General features: G+C 32.5%; 1 protein-coding gene across 13 annotated transcripts in view; it reads left to right on the forward strand.

Moving 5' to 3' along the window:
- Positions 1-15,434, forward strand: part of spri (Src homology 2 domain-containing protein sprint) — a 577,619-nt gene that overhangs the window by 558,388 nt on the left and 3,797 nt on the right. For 10 of the 13 annotated variants that reach the window (XM_074124869.1, XM_074124867.1, XM_074124870.1 and 7 more), the window contains 14 exons: positions 1,894-2,052; positions 2,788-2,969; positions 3,439-3,720; positions 4,751-4,969; positions 5,149-5,340; positions 5,537-5,720; positions 5,803-5,956; positions 6,052-6,220; positions 6,785-6,920; positions 10,777-11,048; positions 11,644-11,835; positions 11,930-12,061; positions 12,259-12,516; positions 13,546-13,744. In XM_074124869.1, the coding sequence (XP_073980970.1) occupies positions 1,894-2,052; positions 2,788-2,969; positions 3,439-3,720; positions 4,751-4,969; positions 5,149-5,340; positions 5,537-5,720; positions 5,803-5,956; positions 6,052-6,220; positions 6,785-6,920; positions 10,777-11,048; positions 11,644-11,835; positions 11,930-12,061; positions 12,259-12,516; positions 13,546-13,744 (2,730 nt within the window). The remainder of the gene's footprint in view (positions 1-1,893; positions 2,053-2,787; positions 2,970-3,438; positions 3,721-4,750; positions 4,970-5,148; positions 5,341-5,536; positions 5,721-5,802; positions 5,957-6,051; positions 6,221-6,784; positions 6,921-10,776; positions 11,049-11,643; positions 11,836-11,929; positions 12,062-12,258; positions 12,517-13,545; positions 13,745-15,434) is intronic. The other 3 variants (XM_074124877.1, XM_074124875.1, XM_074124876.1) reach the window with 1 other exon arrangement.

Consider the following 15,434-nt stretch of genomic DNA (forward strand, 5'->3'; position numbering starts at 1 on the left):
ATACACTTCGTCCAACGCTGCTCTAGTTTGTTGATCCCTTCCGAATAATAGGATTTGTCCAAGTCTGAAAAATAGCCATTCGTTTCTGCAATCACCTCCTCGTTTGAATAAAATCTTTTTCCCGCCAGCCATTTCTTCATATTGGGGAACAAATAGTAGTCCGAGGGAGCCAAGTCTGGAGAATAGGGGGTGTGAAACGAGTTGGAACCTTATTTCCATTAATTTTGCGACCACAACTGCTGAGGTGTGAGCTGGTGCGTTGTCGTGATGGAAAAGGACTTTTTTGTGGGCCAATCGTGGGCGTTTTTCTTGCAGCTCGGTTTTCAAACGGTCCAACAACGATGAATAATATGCACCTGTAATAGTTTTACCCTTTTCCAGATAGTCGATGAGGATTATTCCTTGCGAATCCCAAAAGACAGTCGCCATAATCTTTCCGGCCGAAGGAACGGTCTTCGCCTTTTTTGGCGCAGATTCCCCCTTGTAACCCATTGTTTAGATTGTTCTTTGGTCTCAGGAGTGTAGTGATGTATCCATGTTTCATCCACAGTGACGAAACGACGCTTAAAGTCATGCGGATTCTTCTGGAACAACTGCAAACCGTCCTTGCAACACTTCACACGATTTCGTTTTTGGTCAAGCGTAAGCAATCGCGGCACCCATCTCGCGGATAGCTTTGTCATGTCCAAATGTTGATGCAAAATATTATGTACCCGTTCATTCGAGATGCCCACAGCACTAGCAATCTCACGCACCTTCACTCTTCTGTCATCCATCGCCATATCATGGATTTTATCAATGATTTCTGGAGTAGTAACCTCAACAGGGCGTCCAGAACGTTCAGCGTCACTTGTGCCCATATGGCCACTCCGAAAATTTTGAAACCACTTATAAACTGTTCTAATCGAAGGTGCAGAGTCACCATAATGTTTATCAAGCTTCTCTTTAGTCTCCTGAGGCGTTTTGCCTTTCATAAAGTAGTGTTTAATGAACACACGAAATTCTTTTTCGTCCATTTTTTGAAAATCACTCGACTTCCTCGATTCAAACGAATGCCAAACACAAAGAAATAGACCGATCTGGCTGAAACTTGGTGTGTGTTCTTCCAAGAGATGCTACTAACTAAACATAACCTCGATACGCGCCAGTGGTGCTATCTCTCTGACTTTGCACGGACTTTTCAAACGACCCTCGTAAACAAGGGCCGCTAACTAAATATGGCTGGCCACTAAAGAGAACACACTCCTGAACTATAGACCACTCAAATTCCCTTAAAATTAGCCTGAATGTAGTCACGACCAGTGATTAATCGGCTAACAGGCTAGTGTTTCACTCAGGCTCATTAGGTTCAACTTTAAACCATTTAAATAACGTTTAATTTTATAATAAAATTGAATTTCGTCAAACAGTATTATTAATTCATTTTTTTTTTTTTTTTGTATTCTGCAATATGGAAAAGAAATTTGGAAATTGGTGATAAATAAGCAGTTGTTTGTTACTAAAAGCACGTTAGCTTAGCATTATTCAGTTTTACCGAAGTCGAAAACTGAGAAGTCAAGAACTTCTTTATCTGAAACCGCTAACTATCTTCTGACGCATATCGACTGGAATCATTCTAGTTGATAATCATTTTGGAAAGATATCTATTTTTCCTATTTTATTACGTGGAAAATGTTTTCAACGACCCAAGGCAAAATAATTTTTTGTATTTTTTTTTAATATTGTTGATAATATACTCTTATCAAAACTAGAAGGGAAATTGTGACAATGACATGATAAAAAAAAAAAACACCAGCGACAGGAAGTATGGTTGTTCAGTTACTATACGCATGCACAATAGTATACTTGGTGATTATGTTAAAGTATGGTTATGTTGTAATATTGTTGGTGCAGGTGTTACTCAAACAACACCATCTGACACAACTTCTTCTTGTGCTATAAGTAGTGTTGCTACAGCTACCACTGTCACAGCTTCTTTATCTCAAAGAACACCCAGACCAACCCCTCCTAACACGCTTAATCTTATCAGCACATCAGCTAACAACAACCCAAGTAAGTTATCAAGAAAAAAGAAAAGGAGTATACTCACTCTAGTGTTTTGTAAATAATGTAGCTTCATTTTCATCCTAAAATAGATTAACGATTCTTATTTTTTAACTCGATCATATATTTTAACATGTAACCATATTAAGTTGTACATCACTATCAAAATGACAGTCTCATAAATTATTTATTTTTGTATTATTAATTATTTATTTTTTATTATAAAAATGTGTTTTTTGTAAGAAACGATTCGAACTTATTTTCAGTCTTTTGCTTAGAGAATGATGTAGAAGAGTATTTCAGATATCTTAGAGTATTCCAAACAAAGAACAGGTGTCTTTGGAGAGCTTGTACAATAAATTCTAATAATTTTTTTTTAGATAATTCAACGATTACTTTTATATCTATGTATAAAGGATATAATAATACACGATACCTGATTGGTAGTTAGATGTTTAGAATGGATAAATAGATTACTTTACTGTGTACATACGACACGTTCTACGCTAAAAATAATAATAACAGAAAAGAAATCAGTATTTCACTAATAAAATGAATGTAAATAAGTAAAAATAAGTATATATGTTAATCCAGGAATGTTTGCGTAGTTAAAAAAATTAGGCAGTCATGTCGTATTAAACCTGGATGTAATAAAAAATACTAAGTAAAGTAAATATAATATATAAATACTATATTATAATATTTATAAATATTATAATTTGAATAATGCTCTTTATTTGGCAGATTGTAAATCAGTCTCAAGTCCACCTCCACTTCTGGGTGTAGTGCCAACGAAAACGCCTCCACCACCACCTCCAAGATGGTCTAAACCAGCTCCTAATTTTACCGTAACAACTACAGTTACCTTCTCGATGACTGAAACTTCTACATCCCCTCCACCGCATGTGGAGCTTCTTTCTCCACAGGTATATATGTATATTATTATTTATTTATTTATTTAAAAGTGGACAAGAATGATTTATCTAATAAATAATAATTTCTGAACGAAATTATCATTTTGCTTTGATTTCACGAAGTTTAAAAAATAAACTTGTCGCACTCACATTCAAAAGAAATTTACGTTTAGAATTACTGGTGAGAAGTTGTTGAAGATTGTACATTTTTTCGAAGGTTATTACGTTTCTTTTGATTGATGACTCGGCGCCACCTGTTAATGACAGACCCTTTGTTGGCCGATATGACTGTGGGTCGCTCTTCAAAGCGCATTAGTATATAAAGCACTCGATAAACCCTTAAGTCGATGAGATTTTTACTTTTTTTAATAATTTTTAAAAAAAATCCAGAACCAGTTTAAACAAAAATCTACTCTTCAATGATTTTAATTAAAACTTTTTTAATTTTATAAATAAGTAAATTAAAATTTTCTTGTTTCAGTTATGCTCTAAGTCTGGATCTTTGTGCGATTCAGAAAGTTTGCCCAGTGTACCCAGTGGAAATGCGACATTAGAAACGGGAAGAACTTCTGTAAAATCCCCAGCTGACTCTGAGGTTGTATCTCCTACTGGTTCTGAAACGAGAAGTGCCGCCCTTTCTCCAATTTCTGACAGTAAACCTCCACATAGAAGGAGTAAACGGCATAAAGAATCTAGACATTATCAAGAATCCGATATATTGGAGTCGCCTACAGTTTATTGTAGGAGTTCAGTTGCAGATAAGGTAATACTTTTCTTTTCATACATTTTAATTATGATTTTGTTTTTTTCTTTTTCGAAATATTAGGTTTAATTTGGATATAAGCTAATCAACTTATCGTGTGGCCCACGATGTTCTGAAATAAAATGAAAATAGAAAAAAAAATTGTTAAGAAAAAAATAGCGTTTACAGGAGATCAAGGGAATACCGTACCCACAATCCCCTCGTAAACCCTTTAACTACTGAAGACGAGTGTACACAAGACTGTGGGACTCCATAATCGCGCTGACTCAGTTCCGGCGACGTTTGTCTCAGTGGGAAATTCCCGAATGATTCGGTTTTAAAAGACAATTATCAAAAAGTATGAATCCCAAAATATATTCTTAAGTAGTTGAGAAATACCCGGAAATAAAAAGTTAGCTGCCCAAATTGTATAATATTTTTAGAAGTACGTATTTGTGTGGGCAACTATTTTCGTCTATGAAATTAAATAAAACGGCATACAGATCAAGATCAACTGATAAACATCTATCTGCCTTAATGATGATTCCAAATATTAGAAAACTAGTACGAGAAAAGTTCTGGCAAGTTTCGGGTATCAAAAAAAAAAATTAGTTTTATAAATATATTAAATAGAATAAATGTTTAAAAAAAAGTAATTATATAGTGTTTCCATTATCCTATCCATATTCCTGAATCCTCACTTCAGAATATAAATTTAACTAAATTTGTAAATGTGATGTGGTCCGCGTGAATCTTGCCTAATGGTCCGTGTTTTCATTGAGTTTGACACCTCTTTCATAAATGATAAATTTATTATTGTAAAAAATAATAACTTAAATTTCGTTATTTTTAATTGCTTCCCTTCCTTTTCATTAGTAGAATAGTCTCCAGTTTAGAGTGCTTCCACCTATTATTCTCATCTATTAGTTTCAATATTTCTAGAAAGTTAGTGATGTAATCGAAAACCTGAAAATTACCTTTCAAATATGGCGCTTGCTCCTTTGTCGATTTACAGTATTAATGTTTTTTTTTTGGTTTTGTTATTTTACAGGTTAGTGATTACGAAGACATCTGGGGTCCAGAATCCATGACAACTTTTAAGCCAAGAAGTTCTCCTCTTATATCACCAGAAGAAAGTTGTCGGCGAGTTCCCGATATATTAGACAGAATTCCGCCATGTCCAGCTCCAAGGCCTAGCCTAAATATGACACCACATCCTAGTCCTGTATCTCCACCTGCTTCAGAAATAATTTCCTCTCCAACTGACCAGGTAAATTCAGTAAAACTGATTGTTGGCTTTGCACTTTGGCAGAGAAAAAATGTACTTTGACCAAAAGATTTTTTTGCTGCCAGAATAAATTAAATTTAGATAACTTGCGTGTATAGTTATTAGGCAAGATTCTATTTTTCCTTTTTGTTTTAATTTTTTTTCCTTCTTTTTTTTTCTAGGCACCCCAAAATAACAAACAGTCTTCACCTTTCTATTGTGAACCTGCAGATGCCATAAAGTCTGCAGCACTTGAAGTAGCAAGAAGGCGTAATCGAGGCTCACACCGAAATAATAGGCATTCCGACCCAGCTACTCTTATCCAATGGCCATCTATTGCTCCTGCAGGTGTTCTAGAAAGGATAGACTCTAAAGTGAGTTCTATGTTTCATTTCAATAATCTACATTAATATTTGGGCTTAATTATTGTACTAGAATTATTTTAAAGTTGTGGTGCTCCGTGTAGATCTTGAGAACATTTCCTGGTTATCTTGAGTGTAAGGTCACCCTGTACTTAATTAAGTTTATTTCGTAGTTTTAATTAACATAATATGTGTGAATGTTACTCAGGAGGAGCTGACTCTTTCTGGCCTCTCTTCTTCAGTGGATAATTTGATCAGTGGGCCAAGAAGAATGGGCAGAAGAATGGGTTTGCTAGAAAGAGGTAAAGGCAAACCAAAAATTGCAAAAAGGATCCAGTGCAAGAACTTTTCTGAGGCATCTTGGGCGGTAGATTCTAGTTGGGAATTTATAGGTTCTTAAAAATATTACCAGTTATTAATTTATGTTCTTCTTAGGAAAACATTCACCTAATGACGTTATAAATTTTAATGTAGGAAATGACGAAGACCCTAGTTCAGATCATGATCAAGAAGTAACTCCTGAAGAAGGTTACCTACCTAATCGAAAGTTTCCTTCCCTTGAACAACAGGATAACGAACCAAGTCCTGCCTTGAAAGGTATTACAGTTCAAGAGCTTATTGCAGAAAGGTGAGATTTTTACTCATAATTTGAATTGTAATGTTTACACATAATTTGTATTAAATTGAACAAACAACCAAAACCTTCCTTTCTCCTTTCTATAGATGTCCTGAACTACGGCTTCCAACGGAACTTTCAGCAGTGCGAGGAGATGCAGCAAAATCTGATTCATCTGGTAACAGTGGTTCTCGAGTGTCTGCATATGACAATGTAACAAATCATCATGCTAATGGAGCATCCACTCAATCACATATAAGTGATGATGATACTCAGGTATAAATAATTTCTTTGTGGGATGTTAATACGGTTGTATTAACGGCCATAGGTAGAAATAGTTGGTCGTTGAATAAGGAAAGAAAAGAATACATAAATGAAATCTGCTGTGAAACTTACAGAATATTTTGTAATAAGTTGTAGTTGAAAAAATTGCATCAACGGTTTCCAGTTTATTTTCGATTTTCTCAAAAAAGCTTTAGCAACAGATAGGTAGGTAGATAAATTTATTTTATTTCAATTTTAGATACATAACAAGCTAACCAAAAAAGGTTCAACACAATAAAAGACGTGCAGAGAATTGTGCCAGTGATCTCAGATGTTTATAAGACTTATATTATTTTAGAAAAAATGGCTAGTGTTCGGCAAATTCTTACTTATAAATCTTAATATACTTAAAGAGAGAAAAAAAGTCTTTTAAAAAAAATTATTTAAGCTTGCTAAATGCGAGAAACGCAGTTAAAACTAAATCTTGAAAGTGTTTCTTATTAGATGTTGTAAACTCATATTTATTTAATTCATTATTATTTCATTTTTATTAAGTTTCTTGCTAATTTTGTACAGACAATTTTCTCCGAACCTTGGGACAGCTCAAGATGGGAAACGCTATTAGAGAGAGGAGATGATTGGCAACGAGGTGAAGAAAGAATCAGCATTATTAGAACCAAAAGTTTTCGGGAAAGACTTGACCCGCTCTTGTGTGAGTATTTTAGATTTACTGATTAGAGCTATATTGTTCGGAATACTGTAGAAATAAAATTTGATAGCCCATAATTACAGGTTTCTGTTGTGAACATTGATGAATCAATGTGCCAGTGCATCTTTATTATTTATTTAAAAATAAATATTTATAGGCTCATCAGAGATGAGGACAGAGTAAACCTTTTTTTTTATTTTTTTATTTATTTACTTTTGACCTATCGATTTTTCTAGTAATACCAACATCAGATTGAATGAAAGGAATTACTGGAAATGCAAAGCCATAGTTTTATTTACCTACTTGTTATCAGGGAGTGTAAACAGGAAGTTAGAAATACATTGTTTTAATTCAAGTAAACATTATTTTTAAATAAATATTGATAAAATTGTAGAAATTAACTGTTTACGTTCTCACAGTCCTATCTCTAATTCCATCATCTTATATTTTGTTCATTTTCTTACTCATCGTACCCTGAAAGAGTGTATGCGTCCACATTTGCGAAATTGAATTTCTGAAAAATTTATTAAATAATTATTAAATTCTAAAAATATAATTTTAGAGAAAATTCATTAATGTCTTGGTGTAGACGAATGGTCAACGATATTCCAAACTATAATTCAGAAGTAAATTTTCTCTTAAAAAGATATAGTTGGACTATGTGAAAAGTACTCTCATTTTTTCTAGAAAAAAATTCGGCAGTTTTTTCTTTGTAAAACCTTTTCATTTAAAAAAATTTACGAAAATTTAATCCGTAATTTTTTTTAGTATTTTACAATAGCCTTTTTATGATTATGTTTTAGTGTTCTTATTTATTTATTACAAGTTTTTGGGAGTTCACTTTTTAGCCTCAAACATAAGAAAAGTTAATTAAGTAAACATAATTATTTATTTCATACAATTGTTATATAAAATAATTCCTTGGGATTATTTCTCTCGTGATTTAAAACATTCCTTACAATTTAAGGCTTACCGGTTTAGAAATCATCTTTTTCCTTTATTATGTTCTCAGATTCTAGGTTTAATTAAACAATTTCTAATCCCTTTTCTTGATTGGATTCTTCTAATATTGTTAATGTTTCTATTAACATTCAGTTTTATGAAATTCATGTTCGTTTAGTATTTAGTTTGTTAACATTATCTTCAATTTTTTTCATTCATTAGCTAATGATTCCTCAATGAACTCCATCCACTCCAATCGAATAATAAAGATAATTTAGAAGCCAGTTCAACAATATTTATTTATTTCACAACAAACTGATGATTAGATAATAAGCAATATTTTTAATAAGCAATTTTTTTATTAATTGTTTTACAATATTATTGCTCACTTCTCAGTTAATTGCTAGAAAACCGAACTCACTTACTGTTTTTTGGTTTAGAAAAACAAGGGCATTTATTTAATATTTTTAAATATAGATAAGGAAAGTAATACGATCACGCTAAATTTTTGAAATATTGCTGTGACTATTATGGCTAAGGTTTTAATTTGAAGTTAAACAAAACGCAACTTGGAGTTACATTTTAGCGAGCTTGTATAAATAGTCTTTGTTCAACAAAATTTACGTTTCAAAAACTTTTGCTCAAGAAATAATGTTTTAAATCTTTGTGAAAGACCAATAGCGTTTAATGAAAATTAAGATTATTTTACAAATTCTGTTTTTTATTAATGTGGTCCAATTCGCAGAAGAAGATAATAAAAGAAATTGTACGTTTTCTTTATTAAAGATAATATCTTAAGATGTAAAACTATCCGTGGAATTATTTCTTAATAAGAACTAGGCCGATTCACGAGAATGACTGGATCTTGCAAGTTGAACTTAGAGTCGAGATAAGATTACTTCAGTACAGAGAGGGGTTCAGAAAAGATATCGCCAGTTTAATAAAGATTCATCTTCTATTATTCATTATTTTGAATCAGTTATTAGTTCTCCTTGATCTCTCCAAATTTGAGGAACCAAGTTGGTGTTTTCAATTCTTTTTTTTTGTTAATTTAAACTAAAAACAAATTAGAAACAATTGTCTGTTTAAAAAAGCGGTGGTCATTTGAAATCTCTTTAAATTTATTTTCTACAAATAATATAAAAAAATTGTATGGCTGAATTTAAATTTATTGGGCTAACGTCCATCAATTTTAAACATAATGCCATCCGTAGCTGCACGTGCTCTTTTTCGCATTGTAAAATGGCTGAAGGAAACTACAACAAAAATCGTCTGGCTAGTTTCATTAAAATCATGCCGAGAAGGCTCTTCAGGTACTAGTTTTTTTTAGAAAGAATATTCTAATTTATTTATAGCTTTAGCAATTAAAAATTGTACTTTTACTTCTATCAATCAATATCTTATGATTTTATATATATATATATATATATGATTAAATATATATTTACAAACACATAAGTGTTTACATTGTGTTCTGAATCGTTGCAATATGTCATTTGCAATTCGATCTAATCAATGTCAAATTTGAGATAGCAAAATTCAAATTATTAAATTTAAAAGAGCTTTTATTGACCAATCTCTTACTCTGTACTTTTTCTTCCGGGATATATGCTTTAATCCCATTTTCTAAACACTTTTTTTCCAAATATCAATCTTACAAAGTTTTAATTTTATAAATTGTACAAATATCATATAGCAAAATATACAAAAAGAGAGGCCTCCTACCAAGTTGATAGAAGAATTGAGATTTTTTTATATTTAAATATTTTAGATAATTTATGTGTCGAGATTATCGCTTCGGATTTTCAAAAATGTGGTTAAAAACTAGGTCCACAATGATAAGTGTTTCGCGATACTAGGTTTGATTTCATGTCTAGGCCTTGGATTTTATTTTATGGTTAATGTGAGAAAGTTGTAGTCACCTAAGTCCATGAAATCCAATATATTTGACATTAAACCAGCCTGAAAATTAGGGCATTACTTTACTTTATAAGCTTTGATGGAGCTGGGTGAATTGATTTGAAAGAATGTCAGCGCTGTAGTTGTTCAGGAGGCTGCTTAGTTGTCAGTACCTGAACGAACAGTCAGGACAGAAAACACGCAAACATTAGATGTAAAAATGTAAAAAGTATTAAAATAGTTAATCGCATAAGCCCTGAAGATGAACTGGTCCCTAGGTCAAAAGCTTGGCAAAAAATAAAAAAAATTATAACTGAAATTGGCAATATTCTTTCTTCCTTTTAGTATAAAAGCTAACTTAACTGAATGTGATCGTTCGAAAGTTAAGAAATGCATATAAGAAATGCGCGAGTAAACCTTAGAGTTGATTTATTACAAGGACAAGATGTTTCTTCTGTCACTTGCCTGATTATGTTTTTATTGTCAGTAAATATACTGGACACTTTAAATTATCAGCATTGTTACTACTGATGACCTAATTTGATAAGATATATCTCTGAGTCTTCTCTTAGAACGTTTGCTTGAAACTTCACATGTTGTGCAATGATTAGCATTCTTTTTTAGACTTTGAAAAAATAAATAAGTTTGATGTTCTTCAACATAAACGTATTTAACGTTTGACTCTACAGGAATCGTCACATCAATGAATATATTATTTATCTCATTAATACCCTTTTCTCAGTATGCCATACCCATCTGCTGCCCCCAAAGCCTTTCAGTTCATTTGGAACAGTGCTTGACCATCTAATTTTGTGGTTCAGTGTTCTTATTGTCGAGTCTTTGCAGCAATAGCTCCTAGAAATTGCTTAAATTTGTTGTTTACCGTTTGTCGACTGTAGCTATTTCATCTAACCTATCATCTATCTTACCTACCTATTCCAATTATTTGGATACAAATATTTTATATTTTAATTTGTTACATTTTTTTCTGAAATCTTTTTTAAACTGGTGATTTCAGGCGCGCCTCGTCTAGCGGCGCTACAAAGGACACGAGAATGCGGAGGAACTGGGGCCTCAATCCGATCTTATACATTGCATTTAGCTTCAGACAAGACTACAGTTTTCGCCCAGACAATAGATAATTTTATTTGTTGTACCAGAGAGTCAAAGGAGACAAAACCACAGATTGTAATGAGAAATATGCGACAATTCATGACTGGAATGAAGAACTATCTTGTCACTCACGGAGAACGTGAATTTATTAGACAAGTTGAAAAAGAAAGAAGCAAGGTCTGTGAGAATGTTTTTAGTTTAATATATGATCCACTAATATTGATTGTAGAATGTATAATAACCTAATTTTTGGATGTATACAAAACTCCCTTATATTTTTGTTTGACATATTACAATCCAATTGGCCCTCACTTACGTTTCTCAAGGAATTTGAAGTGTTGTAGCTAAGAAGCAGTTTTAAGGTCCAACCAACCAGTTGTATTTCAAATTGAACCAATCTTAAATTCGTTTTGTATAAAAAAATTTTGTTAAAAAGAAACCTACTATCGATTCGCAGATATAGGTTTGCAATTCCCTTTCAATACCCAGTTATCATATTCAATATGCAGAGGTTTGATCTGTCCTAAATCAGAGTATTTAGTGTCAACAATTTTCTAAAGTACTTTTAGGTTTTAAATTTTTAGTTAAAATGTTAACCCTCTTTTAAAATTATTTAATCTCGTGGCATTCGAAGAAAAAATAAATGGGGTCAAAATTGAGAAATTGTCCCATAAATTTGGTTTTTAAACAAAAAGGGATACAGCTGCCTTATAACAAAGTCCATAAACGTTATATGTTATGTCATAATATGTTTCCGATTTCCTTATTGCAGCTTCGAGCAAATGAATTTCTAAATCTTGATGCTATTCTTGAAGGAGTAATGCACAAATTAGTTGTGAGGCCACTTCGAGAGCATCTATATCGGCTGTTTGTCGATGAATATTCTGATAATGGAGCTATTCAACTTTTAGCCGAAAACATAAAATATGCGAGAACTAAGACGCCTAAAGATATTGGAATCAGGGTATGATTGTAGTTTTTATGTTTACTATAATTTGTTTTATTTAATAATATATAATTAGATGGCTTATAATTTTTTTTTTTTTGTGACTTATCAGCCAAATGTAGTACTACCCAGTGATGAAGCGTTGGAAGAAATTTGTTCGTACCTACAGAAGCTACAAGAAGTCGATTCTCCTCTTGAAAAGTTGGAAAACCTCCTTACTTCGATTGCTTCTATATTTAATTCGGTAATTATAGATTTTTCATTAAATATAAAGTAATATAATGAAATTATCATACGATGAGAAGGATTTTATCCTATGAATTAATATTCCAGTTAAAACTATATTTTGTCAGCGATTATCTTTCAGTTTGCTAGGTTGTCGACCAATTAATATCCTCGTATTTTTGCTTGGCCTGTATTTTATTATCTTTTCACTTATAGGTGAAAGTTAGCAACAGTGGTAAAGGTGGAATGCTTTTGGGAGCAGACGACTTTCTGCCACTCTTCGTGTGGGTACTCGTGCAAAGTGGGATGGTTGCTGCAGAAATAGAAGCTGATTACATGTGGGGGCTATTACACCCATCACTTCTTTCTGGAGAAGGTGGCTATTATCTCACCACATTGTCCAGTGCTGTACATGTTCTTAAAAGTTTTAGAGCTTGTTCAGAAGAATATATAGCTGCTGGAGCACCATTTAATGTAAGAATCCTATTATTTGTTAAATCCTTCACAATGCGAATAGTTTTAATATTTACTTTTTTATTGCTCAATTTTATGTATATATATATAGGTTTTTAACTTCAAATTAAAGTTTTTTAATTTCAAATTAAATTTTTTTAAATTCAAATTAAAGTTTTTTTATTTCAAATTAAACTTTTTTAAAAGCAAATTAAAGTTTTTTTATTTCAAATTAAAGTTTATTAATGTAATATTGAATATTTACAATAAAAAATGAATACTAACAAGAATAATAATCAAGAAAAGTTAAATAAAGCAATTTGGACAAAGCATTTAAATGCAACGGTTGTTCTGCTACAGCCAGCGGTAGTTTCCTAGACATGTCAACGTAATAATTGTTGCAATCAGTAGAAGTAACAGTGGTCACTGATTCTTCAATAATCTGAACCAAATTTTGATTATTTTGTGGATTGGCCAGCAAATTTCATGCAGACAATTTTATTTTTGAAAATACCTTTTCTATAGGATTTAACATGGGGGAATATGGTGATAGAAAAATTAACGTATGATTAGTCTCACTAATCTTTTCGCGCACTTCCCGAGTTTTATGGATTCTGGCATTGTCCAGAACCAACCATGCTTCTACGATGTTACTTTCAGCAAGTTTATTAAATAATCCATCAAGAAATGTAATAAAAACATTTGAATTTACTGTTGAGTTAGAAATTACTTGAGAATGTATAATACCATTTAAATTCATGGCTAAAATTAATGAAACGTTTCTTCCTCTTGTTGGAACTATTACATGGGCTGAAGTATTTATCCTCGATCGAGCTTTATTTCTGCGAAGATGATAGTTGAAACCGGATTCATCAATAAAAATTATTTTCTCATGTGTTTGTGGAGCATTTTGTGAAAAATTTAGTGCATCATTTTTGCGTTATCATATCATATTTCATAAACTTTAATTTGAAATAAAAAAACTTTAATTTGAAGTTAAAAACCTATATATATACATAATTAATGTTAATAATTTTCATATACATGCAGTGGGGACCTGGACCGTTAGCAGAATTCCGATCTGTTTTGAAAATAGTAGTGCCAGACGAAATGAACGGATCTATAATTACTAAAACACTTCCAATTAGGCCAAACATGACTACCAAAGATGTCTGTAAAATTATTGCCCACAAAGTGCGCATCACAAATCCTCAAGATTATGGCCTTTACAAACTTATTGATGGGGAAGGTAAGTGAACATTTTGTTTTCCCTTTTATATTTATTTTAATGAAGCAGTTATGAAAATAAATTAACCTATAAAACATGTTCGGGAACTGCACGTTTCTTTCTGCACTATTAACAAACAAAAATAATAACGAATGTTAATGGACTGAAAATATAGACAAAAGTTCCGGGTGCGAGTCTTGCTTTTGCTCCTTCTGTTTTCTCTTTCTAAGAATGGGCAGCATCTGTATCGTAAACCTGTAGTGCATTGAAGGGTCCAGGTGCTAATGGGCCTTGAATTTTTAATGTATAACAGTTAGACCTTTGTTTTCAAGAATTTTTGTCTATTCCCTCCCTCAAGTATGTAGCATATTATCGTGTTCAATTGACAGTTTTTTTTTTTGTTATTGGAGCGTAAACAGTGCGAACAACGAACTTCATTAAACGGTTTATCCAATAAGTCGCGAAGTTTTTAGAGAGTCCATATTTTTTTAGTTTTTGATGAGGGCACATTGAAGGAATCAAAGAGGATTCTTCAATAGCGAGCTCCGGAATTAGCAGCGTAGACTCCTTCTTCATTCTATTTCTAAGTGCCAGCAGCTGGATTCAAAACCGGGATCTCCGTAGGAATCCACTTCGCTAGCCATGAGCAAATCCCATCCCTAAACTTTTTATTATTATTTCTTATTTCAAAGGAATGGGTGGTATTGAGAACAATTTATATTTTAATATATGGGTTGTCAAGCCATGAGTCCATTCAAAACTGAAGTTAACTTTTTTAGTACAATATCAGAAACTAACATCCTTCAGGAGCTACTTTGTCCCAAAAAATAGATTAATTCATTATTAAAACTGTCCGGTAGGACAGTTGTATAAGGGTTGATCATCAAAAACTGCACGAAAAAGCGTTAGGTTTAAAAACACCCAACTTTGACAATTTTTTTCTCTTTTTCTATAAAAGATAAAATTCCCAAATTTTCTTTAAAATATAGGGCAAATCCTCCTTTATGACTGTAATTTTTTTCCAACAAGCTAGATTTGATAGATATTGAGAAAAAAGATGCTCAAAATGAGCAAAAACGGCATTTTCAAAAAATGTTCTTGTTCTTGTTCTTCTTGTTCTTCTTGTTGTTGTTACCTTTTTTGTAAACAACGTAGCGCCTAAACGCGTGAACCGATTTTCATGAATGAGATGTCATTCGATTCGGAATTTTATGTAGATGTGCCTTTTGGGGGTCGCGACGCTGTACATGGAATGGGAGAGGAGTTAGCCCCTTTTATGTAAGGCCCCCTCCAAAATTATTATCATTAATTACTCTGTAAATCTTAGCCCGATTTTGATAAAATTTGGTAGGATGACAGGGTTTGGGCTCCCCTACCTAACATTAAAGCGACGATCTGCTCTTACACTTGTTAAGGGGAAGTATAGCAATCGTTTCAAATTATCGAAACGTAAACCGATTTTCATGAATAAAGTGTCATTCGAATCGAAATTTTGTACAGATTTGCACTTTAAAAGTCTCGACGCTGTGCCTCATAAGGAGGGGAGTTTGCCCCACCCAAGTAAGGCCCTTTCTAAAACTATTATTACCAATATTTCTATAACGGTTAGTCCGATTTTGATAAAATTTAGTAAGAAGAAGTGGTTAAAGCTCCTCTACGTGGCTGTGAAGTGCCATCATGCTCTTACACCTACTAAGAGGAAGTATTGCAA

This window comes from Rhodnius prolixus, unplaced genomic scaffold, assembly GCF_049639745.1.
Source record: "Rhodnius prolixus isolate KJV_2025 unplaced genomic scaffold, Rpr scaffold_3, whole genome shotgun sequence".
In the NCBI taxonomy this organism is placed as follows: domain Eukaryota; kingdom Metazoa; phylum Arthropoda; class Insecta; order Hemiptera; family Reduviidae; genus Rhodnius; species Rhodnius prolixus.